This window comes from Aspergillus lucknowensis (assembly GCF_044049455.1).
Source record: "Aspergillus lucknowensis strain CBS 449.75 chromosome Unknown BJX67scaffold_1, whole genome shotgun sequence".
Classification (NCBI taxonomy): domain Eukaryota; kingdom Fungi; phylum Ascomycota; class Eurotiomycetes; order Eurotiales; family Aspergillaceae; genus Aspergillus; species Aspergillus lucknowensis.
In genome coordinates, this window is record NW_027263545.1 from 128,647 (window position 1) to 154,212 (window position 25,566).

General features: G+C 52.9%; 5 protein-coding genes across 5 annotated transcripts; 4 read left to right on the forward strand and 1 right to left on the reverse strand.

Moving 5' to 3' along the window:
• Positions 1 to 1,602: 1,602 nt before the first annotated feature.
• Positions 1,603 to 1,977, forward strand: BJX67DRAFT_339027 (uncharacterized protein). The gene has a single exon (XM_071027629.1). It carries the CDS (start codon positions 1,643 to 1,645, stop codon positions 1,850 to 1,852), a length of 210 nt encoding a protein of 69 aa, XP_070891260.1. The 5' UTR covers positions 1,603 to 1,642; the 3' UTR covers positions 1,853 to 1,977.
• A 4,292-nt stretch (positions 1,978 to 6,269) lies between these two features.
• Positions 6,270 to 7,949, reverse strand: BJX67DRAFT_1625 (uncharacterized protein). Its single transcript, XM_071024966.1, has one exon. It carries the CDS (start codon positions 7,303 to 7,305, stop codon positions 6,400 to 6,402), a length of 906 nt encoding a protein of 301 aa, XP_070891261.1. The 5' UTR covers positions 7,306 to 7,949; the 3' UTR covers positions 6,270 to 6,399.
• Positions 7,950 to 8,573: 624 nt separating this feature from the next.
• BJX67DRAFT_376108 (uncharacterized protein) lies at positions 8,574 to 10,312 on the forward strand (the record flags this gene model as incomplete). Its single annotated transcript, XM_071031812.1, has 3 exons — positions 8,574 to 8,598; positions 8,670 to 10,012; positions 10,070 to 10,312. The coding sequence occupies 3 exons, from the start codon at positions 8,574 to 8,576 to the stop codon at positions 10,310 to 10,312; spliced, it is 1,611 nt and encodes a 536-aa protein (XP_070891262.1).
• Positions 10,313 to 19,464: 9,152 nt separating this feature from the next.
• clcA (putative C6 finger domain protein) lies at positions 19,465 to 23,449 on the forward strand. Its single transcript, XM_071024873.1, has 7 exons — positions 19,465 to 20,355; positions 20,413 to 20,525; positions 20,584 to 21,984; positions 22,047 to 22,127; positions 22,177 to 22,379; positions 22,442 to 22,943; positions 23,001 to 23,449. Exons 1-7 carry the CDS (start codon positions 19,663 to 19,665, stop codon positions 23,218 to 23,220), a joined length of 3,213 nt encoding a protein of 1,070 aa, XP_070891263.1. The 5' UTR covers positions 19,465 to 19,662; the 3' UTR covers positions 23,221 to 23,449.
• A 469-nt stretch (positions 23,450 to 23,918) lies between these two features.
• Positions 23,919 to 25,532, forward strand: BJX67DRAFT_339035 (short chain dehydrogenase/reductase family protein). Its single transcript, XM_071027630.1, has 2 exons — positions 23,919 to 24,244; positions 24,312 to 25,532. The coding sequence occupies exons 1-2, from the start codon at positions 24,211 to 24,213 to the stop codon at positions 25,313 to 25,315; spliced, it is 1,038 nt and encodes a 345-aa protein (XP_070891264.1). The 5' UTR covers positions 23,919 to 24,210; the 3' UTR covers positions 25,316 to 25,532.
• The last annotated feature ends 34 nt before the right edge of the window (positions 25,533 to 25,566 follow it).

Consider the following 25,566-nt stretch of genomic DNA (forward strand, 5'->3'; position numbering starts at 1 on the left):
ACGACCGATCTTGGTTTCGACTACTGCTTAACTGGAACGACTGAGGTCCCACAGACCTGCGCCTTTGGATTTGATCCTAAATTAGGCTGTGGGTGGGTTGCGTGGCGTACTTGTGTACGCATTATTACCGTTCCGCCTCCGGGAGAGTAAAAAGAGTACTTCCAACGATTTGACCCAGTCAAGAAAGAAACAGGTAAGTCTGGTCTCCTTTGGTATAATGGGTCGGCAGCTAATCATGATCAGGGTGAAGCACGGCAGGCGTATCGGCATTTCTGTGCTGAGCGGCGCTGGTGTCGTACTCGGTGAATGAACATCTGCGAATAAACATCACCAGACACTCCTGATCTCGTGTTGTCGGTGTGCCTCTCAACACCATTGCGTTCCCTTCCATCACCTCGATCTCGATGAGGGTCCGGGAGAGCCTACAACGGATGATGGAGCAAGATGGGAGTCTCCAAGTGGAAACATATCTTCAGTACAAGCCTGTGGTGTCGCCAGACTTTACAAACAGACTTGTTTCTGACCCTCGAAGATATACGAGGTTCTGGCGGTACCCCTCCGCGTAATCCATTGTAGAGGAAGCCAAACGCACTGTGCGCCGCCGATTGTTGATGCTGGTCTGCTTGGTCTAGCTTTGCAACCGGGGACTTAGTGTAGGGAAAGCCGACTCGAGTTGCGGTGACATCCCCGCAGGGGAGGAGGGTCGCTGTCCTTGCACCAAACGGGTGCTGGAGGCGTTAGAGCTTCTACAAAGAGACCAGAGAAGTAAATACATCTGTCGTTGCGTCTGTCTCCCATGGCTGAGAAAGGTGCACGCTCCATGGCTTTCGTTGTTTGCTGCCAGCATTCTATTCATCAAGTCCAATGAGAACCAGCACCGAGGGTTATGGCCAGCCCTAATCCTAAGAACCTCAAGGCTAGGATATCCAAGGGGGAAAAAAATCCATCTTCCACGGCAAGCACTTGATTTATTCGACACTCTGTGCGATGCTTCGGTATGCACTTTCTCTTTTTGCTCATGTACTCCCGAAAAACGGCCGATTACATCTAGATCGTTTGTCATGGAATCTTCGTGACAGACTCGAGAACATATTTTGCGAAGCGAAGCTAGATTGCATCAAGTACCTGTGGCCAAAGCATGACCACCTTTTCCCCTACATGATCGGCTCCCTGAAAGATCACAAGCAATGACCGGCACTTCTTCCACAGCTGCAAAGCATGTTCAACACCCCCAACCAATAATTCGACAACGATAACCCCCACAAACCCCGGAAGACCGAGATAGGGCAAGTCAAGGCACTCGTAGAGTACAAACCAGACCTAATTGCGCTGCGATCCTAGGTAAAGCCGACTGGTGCTGGCAGCTACAGTGAGTTGAGTGAGGTTTCCCACCCCGCTATCTCAAATCAAAACGCGTTCAAGAGAAGCACTTCCGTCGATTTCGAGATATTGTTAAAACCTGCATCTTGAATACCTGGCAGGACCTCGATTTGGACGAAGCACACGAGATATTTGATGGTGCATACGAGCATGTCAAGGAAAATATCAACGGGATTGCCACATTGGAGATGAGCAAGATCTCCATGTGTTATAGACCCTGGAAATAGAGATATCCAACGCGTGAATATTCTAGTAGCCCTCCATGCTACTAGCCCTCCTTGCCGGATTCGGAAGGGTAGCCGGAGAAGACAAGGAGAGGGGGTTCATCACCATCACCGATGGCCAGGTACAGGAGGTCGGAACAGGAAGGACTAAGGCACTCGTGGAGTGTAAAGCCAACGGACGTGACCTTCATGAGAGCTCAGTAACCATGCAGGAGGCTGGTAGCCTTCAAGTTCCTTTAGAAAGCTAGTCGTTTCATTGGAACTTGGATGTCCGATTACCGAAAGCATATGGCGCTGAAAACGACGTGATTATTATGATTCTGAGACAAAACGACTGACTCTAGCTCGAGAAGAAAGAAAGTCTCGAATCCGCCTCCCAGCGCGACTTTATTTGTTTTTTTCTGTTTTCTGGCCCCGAGGAGAGTCAGCCAGAAAGAAAGAGGAGTGCCGTCTGGAACAACTTATGCTCGTCTAGCTACAGACGGAGCAAGAATGGAAGACGTTAGCCTAACGACCAGGGACCCGTGGGCAGATCTTTGGGAATCAACTCCTTCAAGTCCGTCGAGTACCTAGACATCCAACAGGTTGAGAAGATAGGCCCGAGTCTGTCACAACCTCGGCAGCACCAGATGACGGACAGCATGCTTTGGAGAGAGAGGATACTCTGGGATACGAATGCTCACTCGCTGACCCTCCGGTTCGATGTCCGTGGGGAAATATGCTAAGTCAGATCAGATGAACGCTGGCAAGAAACCCAAATATGGGCTCCCCACCGACAGCTACGAGAATAAGCCTCGAAGCAGGACCAAGCTCTGTGGCATCTTGCGTGACAGACACTGTGGTCCGGTGAACAAGGGACCGAAGTATGCCAGAGCATGTTGACCCTCAACGTGCTGGCACACCAACTTTGCGGCATGGCACGCTTTGCCTTGGACCCGGTAGAGATCTCAGGGGACCAGAAAGCCCTCACAGTGAGGTTCTGGTGGTTACCCCTCCTTTACTTCCTGGCTTTTTCCCGTTGATCATTGGCATTTACTTGCCAAGGGATGTTTTGCGTGCTGTTCAGTTGCTGACCGCAGTGCTGGCAAAACCGCCCTGGCAAATCTTTTGCAGCTCAGACTCGAAATCCAGTACGTTTTCTTACTACGGTTGTCCTTCAGTTTTCTCTTACTTGTTCGACTAACTTCTACTTGTCCCTCAATCAATCTGTTACCTCGCAGCCTCGTATCTTGACACTCAAGCTGCTCGTTTGTTCGCCGCCATGTGCTTTGGGCGATGGAACAGGCGTGGCTCTGTGATGATGAAGGCATGTTTTGTTCAGCTACCTGTCTCACCCAATTAAAGGTTGCTGGGCAGTAGAAGGAACACCTGTGCTCCTAGATAAAAAATTGATATGGAAGCCAAAGGCTATGACCTGGAGAGCACCAACAGCGTCATTGGCGCCGACAAGCACCAACTGAAGATTCAAGCCAGGGCCTGGCGGGTCTGAACCGTGTTGGTGCTATGACGAGCGCGGCAGATGTCAGCGACGAGTGCTGTCATCATGATTTGCGAGCACGACTTTGAATCCTTACATAGTGCATCCGGCCTTCATCGCAGACAGACTACCACGACACACCGTCTCACCTCGAAAGACTCGCCAGGCCAGGGCAAATGGCTCTTCGGTGGGCGATGAATAAAGAACGGCTGGACTCTCCAAACCTTCAACTCCGCGAAAAGTGTCACGAGTGGGGTGGGTAATGGAGATATACCGGTCTAACTCGTACGACATCCGTCTCCGTCACTTACCATCCCTCGTCGACACGCCCTCTTCGCCTCACTAACACTAAACGCTTTATCTCTCCTTCGTCTTCTCCTGTCCTCGTACGCAAAATACGGGCTGGGTTGTCAAGGAGAGGGCCTGTATTCCAAGATATTGGCAAGGAAGTCGTGCTACGTGCAAATGGAGGGATGGCAGCAAGGGTTGCAACTATCGTTGTACGGTCGAGCCCAGGTTTGTGCCAGTGGGACCCGTGGTAGAGGAAGGCAGTTGTATTATCAAAGAGTTAGAGGATTAGGCGTACGAGGAGGGTCGTGGCACTTTTTTTTTGGGTTAATAATGCGTCAATGACAGTCGGTTGCCAGCATTCTTTACAAGCAATGTTGCAGACGAAACTCATACTGTGATGCGGTAAGTCTTATTATGTCTGGGCAGGCTTTTGTTACTAATTTTGGGATAGATTTCCGCGGGGATCACTGGTGATGCCCTTGATCTTGGTTGAGCCCTTTCCGTTTTGCAAAGGTTTCTGGACTAAAACGTTGATAAGAAGGGTGAAAACGCCCTGCTTTGTTGGGACGTGGCTGTTCATGACCGTGATCGCTCAATTCTAGAGGGCAAGATGTACAAGGCATCCTGGACCGGCACGCAAACACACTACAGGTACACGTCGCCCCAGATATAGCAGCTATGATGCTAATGTCTGCGCCGCTGTCGAGTCATTCTACGGTCCCAGTATGGCAAAGGTGGATGAGATCGACGCATATTTTCCTGCCGTCCCGGATGAGCTGTGATTTGGTGGGCTGCGGGATCTGGTGCATCCTCATGTGTATTTCCATCTTGAAGCACGCTCTGGTGGTAGGGCTCACCGCAGTCTAAGCTCATTGCAAAGGGAAAGCTAACCAGCAAGTACAGACTCGAATAAGCGCAAAGCGCAATATCACTAACCGAAAATGAGAACGAGGGCCGATCACACACGCAAGCAGCGCAGCATCTGCGGACCCCTCCTGGGTGGGCCAGGGTACCCGGAGATCCAGATGCTACTAGAGGAAGAGGAGGAGGTAACTCACCCGCAAACATGATCTATACCGGAGTGTAGTTGACACTTGCATCACCAGGACCGGCGGATCATGGACCCGGGGCAGTAATCAGCCTCAGCGATGACTCGGAGCAGGAAGGGGAACGCAGATAGAACAAAGGGCAATAATCAATGCCACAGGTGATTCAGAACCAGTCAACGGCGTCTAGCCGCCCGGATCTGCCCTATATCAACCGAATACGCAGCAGCTCAAGAATTTCTCGATGATGAGCACGAAGGACCGGAACCCCGGTGCTTTTGACCCCTCAAGATGGTCCCCAATTACATGGAGATACGCGTTGGCAGAGGGCACCCTCGTCAAAGACAAAGAATATATCCCCAGCTTCGCCCTCATTCTGAATCCCGGATACTCCGTGGCCTGTTCCATCCCATCAAGCCCCTTTCTCTCTCTAGAACAGGACATTGATCCTGAGACAAGATCCAGAGAGACAAATTGGCAGCCGATATCTCGCCTGCAGAACTAATCCCCCACTGTGAGATGAAACAGGGAAAACAGAAACGCTACCGGCCGGCCGACCTGCAGATCGGCGTGATTCTCACCCCTAGCATGGATGCGTCTCAATTCTGTTTTGGAAAGCCATTTCCTCCAGAAATTGATGCCCCGCTCATCGATCGGGTTGATGCTGGGGACTGCTAATACGCATATTTACCCAGGAGCTGCAGTAGAGATGACAGTCTCAACACAAGTCCACGAAGAAGAGAGTGAAAGAAGGCCGAGGACAGCGCGTCCGGACAGTCAGTATATGGCAGCCTAAAACAGCACGCAGTGTCTCGAGATAATTCACGAAGGGAGAACAAGGAGAGCTGACGCTTTCGTCTCCCTGGACCCTGGAAGTTCTATATATACCTGAAACAACAAACGCAGAACCTGTTGTTTTATCTGTCCACCGCCCAAGAGATCTCGGTTTGATGCTGATTTGAACACGGAGCGTTTCGAGTGCAGTCCAGGCTTTGGAGCGGAGACCAAACCCTAATTTCGCTCGGTCGGTTAACTCGGCCAGTTAATCGAAGAGGCGACGATAGCCAGATTCCTTGAATGCTTAGTTTTGAATGAGATGGAAACTGTCGGGAACTGCAGTAAGTCTAGATATTTGTCTTGTGTTAATTGTAGCTAGCTGTCTACCTCAAATCATGAGGAGCTGATCACGAAAAAGGATGAAACCCGTAGAAGTCGCCCACATATAATACCCCTTCAGCATGCAGGGGCAGACCATGTTATGAGCCAAACAAGCTTCTGGAATCTCCTGGAAATTTCCTGCTCGATGACTTTTGGAGCGTTGGCCATATCGGTGGCGGATACCCATGGGGAACGTTTTGGGGGGGCTGCGTACAACACGTCGTTTCCCCCAATCTATTCATCATAAATCACAATTGGGGACGCGCCGTCGCGCCATCTTCACCCTCACTAACAACAGTCTTGTCGAGTAGTTACCAGACGTCTCCATCGACATTTACCGGCCCAAAACTGCCGCAGTGGGGTCAACTACAACCAGTGTGGATCGAGGTACTCGGAGTTGTCCCGGGCTTTGGGGATATTTACGTGGAGCACATCATAGGCAGGCACGCAGCGTCTCGAGAGATTTAAGAAGGGTGACGAGATGAGATGAGATGGAAACTGGAATGGCGTCGTTGAACGCGGGAAGGAAGCAATCGTGGTGGAGGGAGGTAGAAGCACAAACATAACGGGGTTGCAGGAAAGGTACAGGCGCTACCGGTACTCGTTTTGACGGTGCATTTAATAGCGAATTTATCAACAATACCAAGTCTAGGTAGGGTGGTGAAAGGTGGAAAGTGAAAGATGTATTGCTTCTATATCCGCTAAGGTACAAGACGATGTACATGTGCCGAATTGTGTATGCCACAACCAAACAGATTTTTGAGAACTTAGTACAGAGTCTGAGGCTGAAATATACCTGACGTTACAAAATTTTCCACGCGCGTTATATCAGCGAACTCGGCATGACGCCTGAACTTCGCCTAGACGCTGGGAGCGGGATGCTATCCAGGTCAAACGGATCACTGTGCGTATCTCCGCGAACAACTGCCCTCTGGAACGAGCCGTCCTCGGGTGCTGGATTCGGAAACGAGAGTCTATGAAAGCTGCTCCCGATGCTGCTTCGCCCGGGCAGAACAAGAGTGCTGCCGAGACTGGTTCCGCTCTGGACGGAGTCCCGATCTGCAGCGTGAGACTTCGCCGGCGGCGTGGGAGCGTTGTCGGGGTTCGTGGCGGAACTCCGCACTATGAGCGGCACGACGGAGTTTTCTGTGCCCTGGGGCACCTCTGCCAAGTCTGCGAAGGGATCGGAGTACGGGGGAGACTGTCGTTTGTGGTGGCCGGGGCTATCGGAATAAGGGGCAGCCCTTGGCGTATTAACAGTGGATGATACTGCAGAAGCATCGGCGAGGTTAGTTGCCCGGGGACGATAATCTCGGTGTAGGCTTATCGTGGAATCTGCAGATTCGCGACCATCTCGCATTAACTGTCCACCCCAACCGGCTGGCTTCCGTCGAGAGCGGCGAAGGAGGAAAACAATGATGGCAACGAGTGCTATAAATCCCAAGACTCCAAAAAGAACACCGAGGATTGTGGCGTATGGAGGCCCGGTGCTTTCATCGTGCGATCCGGAGGGACCGGGTTGTGGCAGAGGTGTGCTGGTCTCTAATGTTGTGGACGTCTCTGTAGTAAATGTGGCGTGAGTGATGGAATCTGTAGGTGCGACTATGGTAGACGTAGAGACGCTTGAAGTGTCTGCACCCGAAGTAGGCGGGTTAGTTGCTCTTGGCTGTCGTGGGACCTTTGTGCATCTGCGGCCGTCATAGAATATAATTGAAGGGTTTGCCGACATGTCGCCCAGACAGAGGCTCTGATAGATCGACGGCTGAGTGCATTGAGATGAGAGCTGGGATCAAATGAGTAGACGTCGTCCAAACGACAAAGAGATTGACGATGAGTGGAAGCAGTTGAGAAGACTCGAAAAAGCACAAGCCGGTCAGGCCATGGCAGCGCCAAAGGTTCACCAGCCCGTTCAGCCAGAGCAGCAGAGAATTGAAGAGAACGCTCTCGTTGAAAAGCCGTGAGACGTGACTCTAAGAGAGAAGGCAGCAGGAGACGAGCGAAATGAAGGTCTCAGACTCGGCCTTGTGTGGGTTTCGGCTGTGCATGGCTCAAGCCTCGAGCACGAACCTTATGACGCGCTGGCGATGCGGAACTTCGGCCCTTCGCGGGGAGGCGTCGAAGAGTTCCTGAGCAAAAGGATCAAGACGGAGGAATCATGAAACACATTCCGTCCAATGAGGTCGGTCGAGCAATATAAGATGGCCATTTTCGGAGTAGACTACTTCAGGGGCGAGAGAAGAGGTGTGATCATTCGGCAGGGCCATGAAGATTCTGTTCAATCAAACGGGGGCCAGAGGGTCCAGATCGGGCGATGGATCTCGAGAGAACGATGAACTCCTGAGATGAACTGAACTCTCCAAGATCCTGCTCTCGAAGCTTCAGGATTCACGATGACTTCCCAAAGAGGCAGTTCAGTCATGTGCCTGCTGACTGAGCAAAATCCGGCCCGACTTTCCATTCTCGGACTAGCTCCTTACCGACCCAAAGGCTGTTGAGCTCGAGGTCACTCAATGTTGACGCCTCGATATGCATTGATATCCTGTTTAATTCATTTATATACGCTGAACGAAAGAAGTCGACACAGACCCTAGAGCATCGCTGCTGTCTCATCTTCATACCAGACTAAGCATGCAGTAAATGCCACCGAGACAGACCCTGGCTAGCGTGACAACGAGATGTTGTGTCATGTCGCTCCACTGAGAGAGAGCCGGCGCAAGTTGGCTCCTTGACGCTCTCGTCCCCTCCTTCCATTCATGTTGTCTCACTCTGGAACCTCTCTCATCTCCCAGCTGTCTCCCACGGTGCCTCGTCCGGAGTCCGTCCGTGCCACAGTTTTCACGAATGAGGCTCCTTGCCACTCCATCTGCCCGTCATCCCCCTGAACCACACTTCAGTCCCCAGGGCTGAGGTAGCATGTGATTTGGATTCTTTGCCCTCTGTTTCTGGACCTTATGCAATTGGCTTTACTATTGCCCGGGGAAAGCCTATTTCTGCAGAATGTTCGGATGGTGCAGTGCGCTAAGTAAGACTCCCTCGCGGTCTCCCTGCGCCCCTGATGTGTTTGGAACCTCTTTGTTAACTTACTATCAGCAGGCCTCCCCGCAATCGGGTCAGACCCCGACAAAGAGCGCTCACCCCCACCCCCTCCGACGCCGCTGGACTTCCCTGTCTACAGACTCCCCAACGTCCCAGGAGCCCCCTCCGAAGACTCCCTGCGGAAATTCCAGGCCGTCCTTGCCGCGATTCGCCGACCCCAAGACATCACTCCGCAGAAATTCCACGACCTCAACCTAATAGTCGAAGCTGACGTTCCGTTAGCTGCCATCGTCCGCCACGACGGAGCAAGGAGTGCCCCTCTTCTGCCATGGGAAACCGAGTCCTCGGAGCAGTCACTCGGCCAGCCGCCAACGGAAGACGGGGTGCTGACCTTCATGGACAACGAGAACCCGTACCCTCCCAAGGATAAATATGACGTTCTGGAGCGCGAGTTATTGCTGGACAACGACGATGCCTTCCGCGAGGTGGCGAGGTTACCGCCCCGCCCAGGTCGTGAAAGGGTGCGGGTGACCCAGGCGAGGAAGTTCTGGACAGCGCTGGAGCGTATGTCTCAGTACTGGGACGACAGTCTGGATGAGTACTATGAGCGTCCAAAGTCACCAGAACCGAGCGGAGACGATCCAAGTGACGAGTCGAGAGCAGAAGGTACCGACACTACTCCAATGGACGTGGACAACCCAGCAGACTCGAGGCCACCCCTGGTCCAGAAATACAAAGGCCGCCGCATTGCCTCCGGCCCTCAAATGCCAGAAGATATCCGCGAGGAGACAATCCGCGCAATAATCGAGATGGCCGCCTGGCCGTTTGGATGCCAGGTGTCCATACCTGTTGCCCCTCCCCGCTTGTCCATGGGCACACTGCTCTTCCCCGTCCGGCAAACGTTTCAAGCCACGCGCTCGCCAAAGGATAGACAGCTTGCGCGGAACGGAATGCTCGAGGGTCCCGTCTTCGTCGCGCAGTGTCGGCCCGATACCTCCTTCCGCGGGCCGGAGGAGACACACGGCGAGGGCCTAGGCGATACATGCGACCTCGTCCGCGAAGTCGCTGCCATGATACTAGCCGCTCAGGAGCGCGCACGCGAGGGAAAGACGGAAGTCAGACCGGGGGAAGGGAAATGGTGGGCAACGGCGCCACGATGGGGCGGCGCCCCGAACGACGCCATTGGCGACAGCGCACGAGTCACCACAGAGCAGGAAAACGAAGCCGGCGCAGCGAACGAGCGAAAACGTTCCCGGCCACCGGGATTGCGAAGACCGAACCTCGCCCGGAAAATGAGCAGTAGCGAGAAGTGGAAGCTCGTGCAACCGGGCCCGAGTCTGTGGGATAGACGGATGCGATATATCCAGATTGGAAAGGAGCGGGAGAGCCCTATTGATGATGTACGCCGGATGATAAAGTTACCCCCAGCTCCTGGAACGCAGACACTGATTTCGTAGATATACATGCTCTCTTCAATAAACCACCACCTCGCCATCCTACACCTCCGCATCCACCGCCGGTACCTCGAGATCCTCACCACGGGATCCAGCGACGTATCCCCCGATTCATCCCCGGAGCACCCGTGGCACGTCCTGAAGCTACGGCGGACAAGGTGGTACGACCTCTTCGATGCGCAAGACCGGCTCGACGTGTTCAGGGGCGTATGGACGCTCTTCCATTGTCTGCTGAGGCGTATGTAGGTTGCGTATATATGTGATGTCGGACTCACAATATATTTTGAAAACGGCGTTCTTGGATCTCATTTGATATGTAGATACTTAGAGATGTAGTTTGGATGACGCACTTTTAGCCAGCTGGCTCACAGATTGAAGGTATATACAGTAGGTGAATACACGTTTCGAAAAGCTGGTGGTAGTTGAGCCCTGTGTGCCGATGTATAAATATGTTGACAACCCCAGGCTCCATCTCACTCTGACTGAGCTTTGCTCAAGAGAAAATTCCGATCACTACGCACGAGTCGATTTCCTTTGTATAAAGTGCTCTCCTGCAGCTTCATAGCGCGTATCCAGAGCCGTTGGAATGAGCTCCTTGATGTATTTGGGGATCTATATATATCTATATCTATATCTATGTATGTATAGCAAGTACGGTTCGAACCTGGTCAATTCTCTTAGCTCTCGGCCCCAGCTCCCTGCCTACGGAAGCGAAGTAACATAACCGGGAACTGCACAGGTCAAACCAGAGAGGCATGTCAATGAGTTGAGGAGAATCGTTATCGCGCGCTGATTCCGAGGAACGGCGCGAGTCTGTTCACCTAAGTGGTGAAGGAGATACGCTCTGAGGTCCTTTGTCCAAGATACTGACTGGTATACGGGTGCCAGTGGGTGCTGCGTTCTACTCCAGGATTTGATCGTTACGTAGCACACTCCGCTTCGCTCCCTCTATGCCTACGACCATCAGTGTCTCTCACGAATAAGTTTCCAGGTTCGCGCCGGAGGAATCTCACAGTATCGGAGTACGACCTACAGAGCCCAGACACACTGAAAGCGGACCCTGGTCACACGAGCTGGGGTGAAGTACAAAGACAAAACTCATAATGGGACTTATTACTCCGTAGTTTCCCCGTCAAAAGCACACAGAGTATGAATGAGGATCAACCAACCTCCTTTCCCTCCCCCACCACTATAGTCAGGAGTCAACAAGAGGAGATCCCAACCCCCTCCCCCAGCCCAAACGCAGCTTGACGAAAAGCGACACATTCCAAGCAGTTATCCAACCCGGAGCCCTGGGTCTGGGCCCGGGCCGCCATTACTATTGCCATTACCATGGGCTTGGGCTCGGGCCTCGAGTCCTGTCGTGACGTGATCGTCCGTCTTCGGGGCTGAATGGCTGAATGGCTGAATGGCATTCTTTACCAGGACTGGAAGAGATCTGGCGTGTTTATCCTTTTTTCTTTCTTTGTTTTTTTTTTTTTTTTTTCTTTTTTTTTGGGCTTTGTTGTGGCCCCCGAGGTGTCATGGCGGTTTGGCTGTTGGTGGGCTGGTCTGGCCTGCGCTTGGATGGGCTGGGCTGAGTTGAGCAAATAGGGCAGAGGCTCGAGGTCCCTGATTGAGTTGGAAGGCGCGGACGAGAGATGCCAGGGAACACCGTCCAGCATCTGTGCACCGTTTGAATCCCACGATTTCTGCGCAGGGGTGTTGTCGATGACGGGGTCTTGGCCGGCATCCATCGCGAAGCATACGGGATGTGGACAAGATCATCTCTCCCTCTTTTCATTCCCCGACAGCTGAGCGAGCACGGGAGGCAAACCTGGGTCAGGTGTCGAGGATCCCGAGGGGGCTGTCTGTTCAGTCTGTGCGGCGACGATCAGGGTCAGTGCAGGTGCTGGGATTTGTTCAGTCGCCGGATTAATTTTCCATTAGTTTGGGATTCGGGTGCGGAGGGTCTTCGACACTTCGAGGAGCGCAATAATGAGCAATTCCTTCGTCTGCAGAATGATTGTGGAGGCACTTCGTAGGGGGGAGCGGCGAAGACTTGATGGGATTGGGAGGTCGACCAAAATCCTTCGCATGCTCAAACTTCGTCTGCCTTCTGCAGGACTCACGGATCGGCTTCCCAGTGCTCTGGTTCAGCTGGCTGAAGGATTGGATGCCTTGAAATAATGAAGAGCTATGAATCATATCCACCACACTTTGACGTTGAGGTCAGAGCAACTTGGCCCACGCGCAGCCGGCAACGACACGCCACCATTACTCAAGGAGGATGGACAGAACGTTACTCTAGGGGTATTGAGCTCTGGCACATTACAAAAGTGTCAGGAGAGTTCCATGGAGACACTGCGCGGCCTACGCCATCTCAACTCTGTTGGAATCATTAGATAAGGGGGGAATGCGCTCAGAACCATGTGCTTTGTGCGTGTATATTCTCATGCCCTGGCTGGTTAGCCTTGTCGAAACATCGTCCCACTCGGCATCCACGTCAAGCTCCGTCAGCCCTGGTTGTAAAGCGAACGCACCGGTGGCTGAGGCAAGGTGCCATGTGGCGTTTTGATCGAGGTGAAGTCCCGCCGCGATTGAGGCGCAATCACCATGCATAAACAGGGGGTGATGAGACCTTATGAGCGAGGGGAGGGGCGAGGTATCGTGGCTAGGTTGAGGATGACATACCCTGCGACCATCGTCGACACCGCTGGATGAACAAGACAGGAAACCACGCTGCATGATCCTCACAGCTGATGTTGTCTTTGCGCTCTCGGCCTGTGCGTGCATCGCATTGTCCCGATAGCCGGCTGGCTCGGGGACCTTCGGCTTTCTTGTGAGGCTTGGGCAAAGGCGAGTCTAAATCACGAAGAACCTGGAAACATGAATCTAGAATCGAGCGTGAGCCACGTCTGGTCCAGACCATGGTAACACAGTGAAATCCGAGACTTCTGGGCCAGTACATCTCCTCCCTTCTCTCTCAGGAACCCACACGAAGGCAACGCCATCGCCTCACACACCCTCAGACACACGCGCATCCAAAACCAGATCGGGCCGCGGTTCTCAGCTCGAACACAGCATCCGATTCATCGGGTCTGAGTGCACGGAGAAAACAGCGAAGGCCACTCGAGGACTTCGGAGCAAGGTGCCCTAATTTTCAGTCAACGACAATTGAATCGCATCTCTGCCGTCCAGCGAAACCGAACCCACGCCGTCAGTTTCAAAGCTCAATTCTCTGCCTGTACTCGAGTTCCGTCACTGCATCAAACCTGCACCGAGAAATTTATCGCGCAGAAACCCATCAGCCTGACATCCCCAAAGCAACATGACAGCGCAAGGCATCCCTCCCACCAGACGGGCCGCTCTGGGGCGGAATTCCGCGAGAGAATTGGATCGATTGGCGCGACTCAAGGCCTCGGCGTCGGTCTAAGTTTGGACGATCTGCAATGGGGTTCCAGACCGTCTGGAATGTGATAGGTCGCTCTTCTGTGGTTTTCTTTATTCATGCATTCTCTGCGTTCTCCAGAAGGGTTCTCCGGCAAGACAAGAGCCAGGACGAAGCGCAAGAGCTCGGTTGGATGCGGTCTTTGAGAGTGTGGGGCTGAGGTTGCAAGGAAGGTTTTCGCGTTATTGAGACTGAGAGCCATCGATCCATGCGCGAGTTTCAATTTCACCGTTCCCAAGGCGCACATGGACTCAATTCTCTGTCGCACTCTTCAGCCGGGAACAATGAGCCAGCTTTTCCTGACCGGAACCCCACAGTTGGCCACGCACAACACATCAATTCGATCCCCAACCCGACAGCTGCCGGTCCTCGACTCAACCCCTTCACATCCATAGATCCATCGACAGGGCAAGATGTCCGTGCACCGCGGCAGCACCGAACAGCATCGGGATGATTGGCCCTCCACGCCGCGCAACAAATCCATTCGTCGCGCCGGTGAGAATTCCTCTCCCCCGTTGTTCATTCTTGTGGAGGAAGCCACGAAAGCTTTTTGTGACCTACCGGCATGCGCGGAATCACAGATCGCATTTCTTTCCTCGACGGCTGTCTTTTTGGAAGAAGTATGGGTCGCGTTTGGGGCGCTAAATGCGGGGGTAGGTCACATTGATCGTTGATTTGAGGACTGATGTGCATCTGATGAGGAGTCTTATCGCCTTGTGGACTCCTTGAGTGCTGGTTTGGTTCCATCGGTTGAGATGATCTGAGGACTCGGATCTTCAATTGGGGGAAGGGCAACGGGCTTGGTGATTGTGCATGGATAGAGGACCACATGGTTTGCTGTTGACAATCGGTTTGGGGGCAGGGGACTCGACTCCGCTTGCGCCCTCGAGAACTCTCCCTTCCAATTTCGCAATCACTCGGCGTGTTCTGTTCGTCCTATCATCACAGACAAACGAGTAATTGCGATTCGGCAGAACATTCCATCCTCAGCAGGCAGTGATCAGGTGTTGCACAATGCAGTGCCGCCATGCACCTGGACAGACTCGGTAGGACAGAGTGCAGGTCGCACAAATAGTTGAATGATCCGCATGCAGTGAGGCTGTCATGTTGTTTGTCCAGGACGATTATTATTGAGTTGATTTGACTTTACACGGTGTCGACCGGTTTGCTTTGGGTTGTTGTGCCTGTCCTCGGTTATGGGCATCGCATTATCCATTGAGCCGATGAACTGTCTGAAGGAATACGGAGTTAACTTGAGAGACTTGGAGGAATTGCAGTCTCACATGTTGCCTGCGTGGAAAGGCGCTCAAGTGATAAAGTTGGGAGGCTGTGTCTGAGCGTATTCTGCTCTACATGGTGCGTTGCAGACACACACGGCGAACAAGGCACTAACGTGCCGAATTTGGATCGTGAGAGTGTCTCGAATAATGGCCAACGGATATTTTTCACCCGCTTCAGCGGACATATACACGAAGTCGGGAGCAGATTTCCCGAAGGGTATGCACGCGGTTGAACCTGTGTTCGTCCCAAGAGTCGATCGATATTCAACGACCAAGAACGTGCCCAAGTTCTTTGTTCTGGAAAATATTCAACAGAAGCGAGCCAAACCAATAGAATCCTTCCCCCGTATCTCATCATCCTTCACACCGTGAACATCATTCTGATGACAAAGAAAAGATCGGAAAGTATTTGGAATTTAGCAACGGCCGTGCCAAGAGACTGGCATGGCGTGTCGTGCTCTTTGAAGTGCGATGCTTTGAGCCTCGTGGGGATGAGCCATTCTTGGAAGGTCGGATTTCCAGGTGACAACGAGGACATGAAGATTGGAGGTGGGGAGGATTTGAAATCCATCGGGATTCTGCAGTCTCCACAAGCTGCGATGTGAAAGAGAAATGGGAAAACCAGAGCCAATGATATTGAGAGGTTGAGATAATTCGCACGCCTCACTTTCATCTCAAATGTTGTGGCTCACGTTCTGAGAGAGGGAAGAAACCCTGGTCGAGGAGGAGCCATTGGACGGCCGCTGCCGCTGTCACAGCTGCCATTCATGATTCGTTTTGCGAGGCAAAAACGGCCCCCAGACGAGTTCGTGAATCTGACGGTGGTTCATCGCAACCGAATCAGCATCTCAAGCTTCGGGGTATCTGGCCCTGGCACCATATTCCCGATCAGGACTGGACTTGGAGAGTGGCCCCTTGGCAGGGGGTGTGTGTGGCTGAAAGAAGGCCCTCATCTCCACACAGCTCATGTGTCGGCTGAGGTCATCATCTCATCAAAAGGATTTGGCCTTCACGTGGTCCAACAGCGCCACGTCGTTTGAGCCAACGTCTGAAATGCGAAATGCTGACTCCTGGCTCCTGAGGTCCGAAGTGGCTCAGCGGAGATTATCATTGAGCGTGTGATGGCAAAGATGTCACGAAAGATTCCGTGCTCGATCTACAGGACAATTTCCTTCAGGATAATGGATCTGCTGCCCTTGTGACTGAAGTGTTGTCCTTCAGCCTTGGACAGTGGAGGCACACTGGGGATATCAGGATATCAACAGTGGACCTCGTGCGCTTTAAGTTTCGGCTCTTTTCGACCGTTAGCGGTTTCTGCCTCAGGACGAGTATTGGCCAAGCTCACTCCTCAGCGAGTCCAGAATTTGAACAGCCGCTCCGAAGGACGTGACGTGGGATGGAACTTGCCTTCGCAAGGCTCGTCGGTTTTGTGCTTTTTTTTTTCTATTTCTCTGTTGTCATGCTCTCACTCCATCACCCGAGTCTCCCAGAAAGGGAACCGACGCGTCTCAGCAAACTCGAGGAAACGTTTCCACCTTGCGGGGTTGGAAAACGAGCGTTCCTCAGCCTGAAGACTGGAGCCTTCCGCATGAAATGCCGCACAGGGTTCTCCCTTGCTTCGCCTGTCTGCACGACAGCGGACGGGATTTTCGCAGCACCGGTGGGTGTCTGATTGTTCTTCAAGGAGGACTTTGCAGAAATGGGGAATAGCAGATCCCGCAGACTGGAGAATTCGGGCCCCACAGATGATGACAGTGAAATGAAATCTAGTAACATATCAAGTTTCTGATAGGTGAGTCTTTGGGAGCTGGAGTTGAGGTGGGGTCGGTCGAGAGCGGAGTCGCTGAGGATAACTGAAGAGCCGGAACAGCCAACCAGCCTTTGATGGCTGGGCAGCTGGAGCAGTTGTTCCAGTGTTTGCCTCGTCGATGAAGTGCCTTTCGAGGAGACTGCGAGACTTTGGGGGGTGGGCGATGAGACGCTTCTCAGTCCCTTTGCCACTCGCCAGGGACTGGTATGCCACGCCAGGAGCCGACGGTGGTTCCAGAGGACGGGATCAGGGAAAGCTAATTTCTGTTGATCCCTTCGACATCGCCAGTCGGAGCGTGCCCAGCAATTCGACCGCCGCCAGAACGAGAAAGAAAGGATCCCAATACGATGAGACGGCAAAGCTGATGAGGCACCCCGACGACCGGCAACTTGGCGGGGGACCCAGTCTGCTGGGAATCGACCGGCCCATCGCCAGCATGCAGCCAACAGCCTCTTCCAAGCTTGGTTTTGAGTGCATGATGGGTTTGCCACATCTGCAGATGCGAAACCCCGGCTTGAATCTCCTCGCTTGAAGTCAACTGCATTCTCTGTCCAGTGGCACAGGGACAATGTGAGGATGTCCGGATCACGGATGCAGCTGCTGTCTCCCGCGCGCAATTCCAGCAAATTGTCGCCTTCCAGCGGCTAACCGAGCTTTGTCTGACTCCGCCGGAGCGATCTCCAAGGGTACCATGGACACGCTGACAGTTCCTGGGTTGAGATCGGGTGACCCACGGGTTGAACCAGGGAACTGCGCCCTTGATCTCCCCCTTCTGTCCATGGTCCAAGTAGACATCCAGGAGGACCTCGACCCATGATATATTCTCTCTCTGGAAGATGCTACATATAATGAGGGGTGAACGCGCTCGACATCTGATTTACAAAACCCTGTCTCAAGCATCTCTGCTTCGAGAGCTTCCAGATGATGTATGGAAGATGTGATGCACCGACATGATTCAAGATATGATGCCCCTTGCTCGTAATCAACCGTGTTTGATCGTTTCTCAGATGGGTACCCAACTGAACGATCTCAGACTCCACACTCTTTCGTCACAGCAGATCATCTCCATCAAGGCATTGGGTGCGGGTTGACAGAGGAGACTCGTCGTGGTCGTATTCGAACGGAAGAACCCCGCCTCGACGGCCCTTTTCCCAGCCTTGGGAATTGCGCGACCGTTTTCTCTTCGTCGGGGTTCGGGCAGCGACCGTTCTTGACTGTCTCCCGCGATCTGGGAGAAAACTCGGTCAGCGCGTTTCCTCGCTGATCTTGGACGTCACTCTGCCAATCCGCACGATCTGCTGGATTCCCGATGGCTGGGTTGATTCCTTTCGTCCTCCAGTTCCAGCGTCTCCAGCGTCCCCACCTGTGTTCTGACTGATAGTGTCCTCATCAGCCGAGGGGTGGCATCGAAGTCAAATCATGATCTGGATCCAGACACGCACCCAGAAGAGAGAATCCCCGTTCCTTGTCAAATAGTTAAACGTCAGGCTGCGTGGGTTCTTGGGGTTTCCATGGTTTGGAGCGAGCGGGGCCCCGAGAAAACCGATCTGTCAATTTTGGTGGCTTGTCAGAGGGTTTCAGACCAGCAGCTTTTTGAGGCGGAAGATATCATCAAATAAAATCATCATAATCGCTTTCGAGAGTCGCAGAGGATTCTCTTTTCGCAGTCCTGAGAACCTTGGAAGAGGGGCAGGCCGAAACAAGTGATCGTGACTTGAAAGAACTATCAGGTTCTCTTGCCAGATCACCTGCCAAAAGCCCACTCCAACGCGACGGAGACGTTGTCTCATTCTTTGGCTTCTCCCTCTTGAACTGAAGCTCGACTTTCCCAACAGCCTCAGTCGACTGCATATCTTCATCATCATCGAAGCCAGGCCAGGCCAGCTGTATTTTATCGATCAGATTGGGTACGTATCTTCGCTGCCACCGCTTGCCAGTCATTCTTCTTCCTGCCTTGACCTTCAACGGCCACCCCTGTCCGAGGCCTGGGACCATGCTGTTGGAGGGCATGTCGGGCATTCTGACTGGGCTCTGTTCGTCTGCGAAGGTTCTGTGGTGTTTGTGTGTTTGGGCCTTCCTCGCCCTCTGTTGATTCTCTTTTAACAGCTCCAGCTCCAGCTCAGTCCCAATTCCTGACCCTTTTTTTCGCATTCTCCTCCCCCCTCTGACTGATTCTCGGCACTAAGAAGCACTAAATTCCTTCTTTCTCAGGTGCCAGACTATGGGGAACGACTGAGCTTACCACAACTCACCTCAACAATCACTTGTCACTTTTCTTTTTTCCTCCTCCACCTTTCGTCGGCTTTCTCTGTCGTGATTGATCGGTTGGCGGCTGCGCGGATTCCAGAGGCTGGTCAGTCAGACAGTTCCCTCTCTTTCTCGCCCTTCCCTTGGTTTATACTCCCAAAACTCCCTAGCCCGTTTGGTCCCAGCCCACCTCCCCCCGGCCCTGGCACTATTAACAGGTCGTTATTATTATTTCCGCCCTAGCATGGTTTCTTCCTGAATCCTTACCCACCATCTTGGATGCGAACATTGGCACCACCATTCTGAGACTAGTCGGCTATCGCGATCATCTCTTTCTTCCCGCTTTCTGACTTTTCCCTCTGGCTCTGCTTCTCCTTCTTTTGCTTTCTGTCGTGGCCGGCTGCTTCACTTCGACGGTTGCCTGCAAGTGAAGTCGCCCTCTACCTTCCCCGACTGACATTCTCCGTGCCATCGTTTGCCATTTCCAGAAACCCTCGCTCCACGCTTTGACTGGCCGATCCCTCACCCCTCTCCGTGCGACCTTGAGAACGCGAATCATACATTTCCGAAGCAAACCGACTTGGATCCAGAACTCTTCCCACTTCTCGCCAGTCTTTCTGCTACTGAGAACAAAGGCAGCCCAACAGGAACTTCTCAACAACGATTGAAGCCCACCTTCGTTCATTCCACCCCGCCCTCACAACCCAGTCCAGGTTCCAGCTGATTTCCTCTTTGGGAGCTCGAGCTGCTTCGCCTTCGACCATCCCGGTCGCGCAACGTACCCGACCTTTTGTGTTCCACATGGGCATCAACATGTCCTCATGACCGTATGACTATCACCTTCGATAAACCGCCTATCGTGGATTTGCGCCCGCCGACAGTGCCAACTCACGACCCAGGAGCTACAACCATGGAAATCGTGCCAACAGACGACAACCCGAGAGCTCCCCCTCAGTACTCCGGCCCGGCTCCTCCAATGCATCGCATACCGCCCCCGGAGGCACCGCACGGTCTTCCTGCAGCCTCGGGGTTATACGATCAGTCGTGGCGCCAATTCCCGCCCTCATATGACGGTCATCCTCCAGAGTCACGACGGACTTCCAACCTTCCCCAACCTCCCTTGCCCTCACATAATTACCCACCTATGCAGAGCAGGGAGCGGCCGCAGCCTCCTCCTGATGCTCCTTTCGGTCGCCCCGCCAGCTTACCAACGCCAGCTCACGCTCCCTCAGAGCCCCTTCCTCCGCCGCATGCAAATTTCCACCCCATGAACGGGGTGCCGCATGAGTCCTCCCCTCTATCTGCGCCCCCTGATTTCGCCAGGGCGCGGATGTCCTTCCCTCCCCAAGATCCACCTCCTCACACCAATGGAGACCCTCCACCACCTCCGAATTCATTGCCCCCGGCTCCATATCCCCCCACTGTTCCATCGGTCTCGCACACGCCCGTTCCTTACGACTCAAGTTATTACCAGAGTCAATCCTTCAACATGCGAAACCGCAGGGCGACGCGAGCACAGCAGGTAAGCCTTGGTTGCTATAAAATATAGAGAGCCTTGCCAACTAACTTTGTCTCCTAGGCCTGCGACCAGTGCCGAGCCAGAAAGGCCAAGTGTGATGAAGGGCGTCCCGCGTGCAGTCATTGTAAAGAAAATAATCTGATCTGCGTCTATAAAGAAGTTCCCCCTCACAAGTTAGTCGTCTGCTAAGCAACTAGGTCGCATTCATGGGGAGCTAACAATGTTTGCCAGGCAAGAGAAGTCTACGCAGCATTTAGTGGACAGAATACAACTTTCTGATGACACAAATGAGTCTAGATTCAGCCATTTGGAAAATCTTCATCTTGGCCATGATAAGCTGCTCGACCAGGGTTTGGCAAAGCTTGACCAGATTTTGGCAAAGCTCGACTGGATTGCCGGTAATGACATTCAGAAGCAGCCCCAACTTACTCCCATGAAGCCATATCCCCCAGAGACCTCACAGAAATCCGAGGCAAAGGAGCAGACGGTCCCCGATGAACACAAGGCCGGAGACCCCAGCAGCTATACGAATGGACTGCTTCAGATAGGAGACTCGGAGGATGGAGAGCTCTCTATTCCTGTAGAGCATACGACAGCGGCACATAAATTACTCGGATGGCCCTCAATCACTAAACTCCTGCAGCCTCACCGTTATGACGATGATTATGTGATGAAACTCGAAGAGAATCGAGAATTTATGCGGCTTGATGGGCGCGGAGACCGGGTGGACCTGCTAGAAGAGTCCACCTCTCAAGCAACGAGCTTCAACACGAGCTTGGAAGAGGGCTATTCAGAAGTCGCAGCTATCAACAGTTCCTGGCCCAACACCAGGTACAACGACACCCCGCCAGAAATCAAAGGCATCGATGAGAATGGTGTAGTCTCATTGGAGGCTGGAACCGTCCGCCGTTATCGCAACAGTTACCTGGATAATCTGCATAAACTCCATCCATTCCTGAATCAGCAAGACCTGGAACGAAAGACGGAGACCTTCATTGAGATGTATTGCCCCAAGCCGGGTCAAACAACGCATATTTCCAGAAGCAAAAACTCAATAGAAGCTCCCAGGGGCGCTAAGCGCAAGCGATCCGGTGAGACGTTGCAACCATCGCCCTCTAGCGGAAAACCAGACAGCGCTGCACCTCGACCAGTAGAAAAAACACTGTCCAACGCCATTATCTTGCTTGTGCTTGCTCTTGGTCGTATCTGTGAGGTTCGGGATGATCCCATCCGTGGGCCATGTACCGATCGCATTATTGACTATCGGGACGAACCAATCCCAGGGGTGCCGCCCCATGGAGCTCTGCCGCCCCATGAGCCAGATCTCCTGCCACCTCCGCAAGGCAGCTTTTATTCACCATATCAGAATCACTCACCATCCACCGTACCCGCGCCTGATGACAAGTACATCACACTCCCAGATCCCCCTCACCTTCAGAACGTCGATACAGTTCCTGGGTTGGCATTGTATGCATATGCTACGCAAATACTTGCTGGAAAAAACTTAACTCATCTATCATATGTCCAAGCAGCTCTACTTGCTGGTTTATATACTGGCCAACTGGCTCATCCTTTCAAGAGTGCTGCTTGGATTTCCCAGGCAGCAAGGGTTTGCCAGCTGCTCACAAGCCCGTGAGTTGCACTGGAACTCTTGGGAAAATCCTGTATGACAAATGGCTAACTCCGGACTATAGAAAGCGGTATGCGGATTTGCCAGAGGGCCACAGTAAAGATCTTCTTAATTTTGCCTACTGGACTTGCCTCCAACTTGAAAGGTTAGTTTGTCTTGTCCTATCCGCCGGCTCGTGCTAATACGATTGGCAGTGACATCCTAGCAGAACTAGATCTTCCTGCAAGTGGAATCTCTCGCTCGGAGTCCCGTATCAACCTGCCGAAGGGACAATTCACCATTTCGTTACCGAATGATATATCCGCCCCCAACACGATGATGATGTTCTTTTATTCCGCTCAAATACACCTGCGGAAGGTCCTCAATCGCGTTCATACGGATCTATACAAGGTTGAGAGTAAGATTTCCTATGAGTGTTGCCAAGTTGTATTCCGCTAACGCCCATGTTCAACCCTGCAGAACAGGGGGAAACCCGGTGGTCAACAAATGTGCAGGAAATCCTCAGCATGAACCTCAACCTTTGGAGGAGCAGCCTCCCGAAGGAAATGAAATGGCATGATAAGGATCCTCCGTCGACTGACATCAACGTTGCCCGAATGAGGGCTAAATACTATGGGGCGCGGTACATCATCCATCGACCGCTCCTTTATCATGCCCTCCATTACTGCGGTCCGAAGGCCGATCCAGGCTCCGTCGACTCGCCCACCGGATTTGGTGAATCAGCCTCGAAATCCCAGAAGGTGTCACCAGCTTATGACCAACAACAAGCCTCGGTCATGACTCGCATTCAAAGCGATTTGGGTAACAACCAGGGGACAAATGTCAGCCGCTATCGTGATTTACCTCAAAGACTTCGGATCTCTTGTAAATTATGCGTTGACTCTGCCATCTTAAGTACAGAAGCTTTTGACCGGGTTGAGGGACGTCCAGTGGTAACCAACATCTTTGGGACTGCTCATGCGTATGTTATTTCTGAGCCTGCCTTGCAATGCCCTGTTGATGATGCTGACTTCTCCAGCCAATTTGGAAACATGCTAGTGCTTTCTACCACGTATATGTCGCCCCATCTCTCGGAGATTGTGGATCGGAACGTCCTTGAGAGACTACTCCGGAGGACGATTGTTTTCTTGCTCCGGAACCGAAATATCTCACCAAGCCTCAGAGCCGATGCAAAGATTCTCACCGATATTTACGTGAAGATCTTTGGAGATCCGCCTGTTCTCTCTGGGATTGATTGATGACTTTATGTCCCGAAGACGTATCCCTTCTAGTGTCTCTTCGTTCATTCCGTCACTTTTTCCTCTTTTCGCGCTCTGCGCCTAGCCCCGCTTGATCTCATCCCTATTCTATACCTTCTCTTATCCAACCTCAAGTGCTTCCTTCTCAAGTCTTGATATACCTCCTCGATGCATTTGCATTCGGAAACCACTTCTTGATTCGTTGTGCCATCTACCTTCGGCGACAGCCCGTTGCCCCAGCCTTCACGGCCGCTCGTTTATTTCATTGCCTCATCTGCTTGGCCCGCACCATATATCATACCTTACTGTTCGATTATACCAGTGCATTTCAGTGGGAAAGGGCGGCTAACTGAAAGCGATATTGTCGGTCGTTGTACACTTTTCTTGTGCGTTTTTATTTTGTTAGTGTTTTTATGGAGTTCTGGATGGGTCGAACCTCGCATCATAGTGAGGGGGGTCATAGTGTGGGAGGAATCTTGATTGTTGCATTTCCAGCGATTTTGTCAGAACATATGCAATAATATTTTGAGCAAATTTTGGCTGGTTGGAGTGGTGGAGCGAGGAGTGATATACCCGGGTCGAATGTCGAGTGGGCAATTCGTCTGACTCGAATGTCTGTTTGGCTATTTGTCGAAGCTCGATAGGAAAGTAAATATCGATTGTCGACTGAATCACGTCTGAGTCTGATACTCCGGAGCGCCGTCGCGAAGCTCGCAAGAAGTTCTCAAATCAGTCGCCAAGCAATAGCCGCGGTCTGGCCCACCAGTCATTCAACGAGCAAGAAATTGGTTGCTTCCTCGGTGTCCCATGAATTTCCCCGCACTACGACTCGTGTGCCTCAATTAATGATGGCGGGTCGACCGGGGAAAGGGGGCACATTGCCATCCCTGTTGTCTGCCTTATGACGGCCTCGTTGCACCCTTGTGCTCAGGTTTCTGCTCATGTCACTTCCCCCAGGCTATACGACACAAACACGCTGCACTGCACAACATGGCATCGCAAGGATTCTGGTTCTCGCGAGAAGGTGAGTTTTCTGAAACTGCGGTCCCGGGTCTGGAGGCTCCCGTCTAACATTGCCCGGCTTCCTACAGGGTTTACTGCGGACGTTGTGGGGAAGCTCTTGCAAAAAACTGTCCTTAGCCCCTGGAAGACCTTGGCTCTGCTTCTGCTCGCCCATTACACCCCCAAGGGCCAGGAGACAGCGCTCCAGCACCCAAAAGCCTTCCAGGCCCTGAAAGTCCTCGCGTCCCTCGCTATTCTTCGTCGCGTAAACGCGTGGCTCAACCAGCGCGCAGTCAACAACGGGGTCTCCGACCAGTACAACTGGAACAGGGAAGTCGTCGTGCTCACGGGCGGCAGCAACGGAATCGGACGACAGGTCGCCAGGCTGCTCGGGAACCGCGGTATCAAAGTCGCTATCTTGGACATCCAGCCGCCGCAGGATGCGCTCCCGTCCACCGTGCGCTTCCATAAATGCGACATCACCTCGCCCGCGGCAATCGCTGAGGTCGCGGCCACCATCCGCTCAACAATGGGCGAGCCAACAGTCCTCATCAACAACGCCGGCATCTGCAGCAGCCGCACGATCCTCGGCAGCACCGAGACCCAAACCCGTCGGCAGTTCGAAGTCAACACCTTCGCGCACTACTGGCTCGCCAAGGAATTCCTGCCTGCCATGACCAAGCGCAACCACGGGATGGTCGTCACCGTCGCCTCGCAGGCAGGGTACATCGTCACCCCCAACATGGTCGACTACTCCGCGACCAAGGCGGCCGCGATCGCATTCCACGAGGGCCTGGCGGCGGAACTGGCCACGCGATACAACGCGCCGCGCGTGCGCACCGTCCTCATCACGCAGGGCTTCGCGAAGACCGCGCTCATCGAGAAGCTGACTCCCGAGGATACATTCCTCAACCCGCTGCTGCACCCTGAGACCGTGGCTGAGAACATCGTCAACCAGGTCCTCACAGGGAAGAGCGGTCATGTTATTGTTCCTGGGGCGACCGGGTGGATTGCGAAGTGTCTGAGGGGGTTCCCGCTTTGGTTCCAGCATCATATCCGGCTGCGTTTGGAGCGGTTGATGCGGGCTGATTAGCATGATTAGCATGATTCCCAATATATCTTTGTTGAGATGGGGTAGCTGCTGTATGTATGTATGTTTGCGAGTTGTCTATATACCATCTACTTGTACGTCTTTATTGCGAAATTTTTAGTGAGCGAACTCGTTTACGGCAAAATCCCATGCATAAATATATATCTGCGAGTGCAGTGTGCTGCCTGAGGCACTCAACCCCACATTCCTGGCCTCGAGATGTGAACCATAGTCCGAGTCGGAATGAGCCATGG

What these genes read in the sequence shown, in the direction of transcription:
- BJX67DRAFT_339035 (XM_071027630.1), top strand. Translation starts at nt 24,211, where the DNA reads ATGGCATCGCAAGGATTCTGGTTCTCGCGAGAAG. An exon ending in ATTCTGGTTCTCGCGAGAAG is followed by an intron (nt 24,245 to 24,311) that starts GTGAGTTTTCTG and finishes GGCTTCCTACAG; the next exon opens with GGTTTACTGCGGACGTTGTG.
- BJX67DRAFT_339027 (XM_071027629.1), top strand. Translation starts at nt 1,643, where the DNA reads ATGCTACTAGCCCTCCTTGCCGGATTCGGAAGGGTAGCCGGAGAAGAC.
- BJX67DRAFT_1625 (XM_071024966.1), bottom strand. Translation starts at nt 7,305, where the DNA reads ATGTCGGCAAACCCTTCAATTATATTCTATGACGGCCGCAGATGCACA.
- clcA (XM_071024873.1), top strand. Translation starts at nt 19,663, where the DNA reads ATGACTATCACCTTCGATAAACCGCCTATCGTGGATTTGCGCCCGCCG. An exon ending in AAAGAAGTTCCCCCTCACAA is followed by an intron (nt 20,526 to 20,583) that starts GTTAGTCGTCTG and finishes AATGTTTGCCAG; the next exon opens with GCAAGAGAAGTCTACGCAGC. An exon ending in GGATCTATACAAGGTTGAGA is followed by an intron (nt 22,380 to 22,441) that starts GTAAGATTTCCT and finishes TCAACCCTGCAG; the next exon opens with AACAGGGGGAAACCCGGTGG.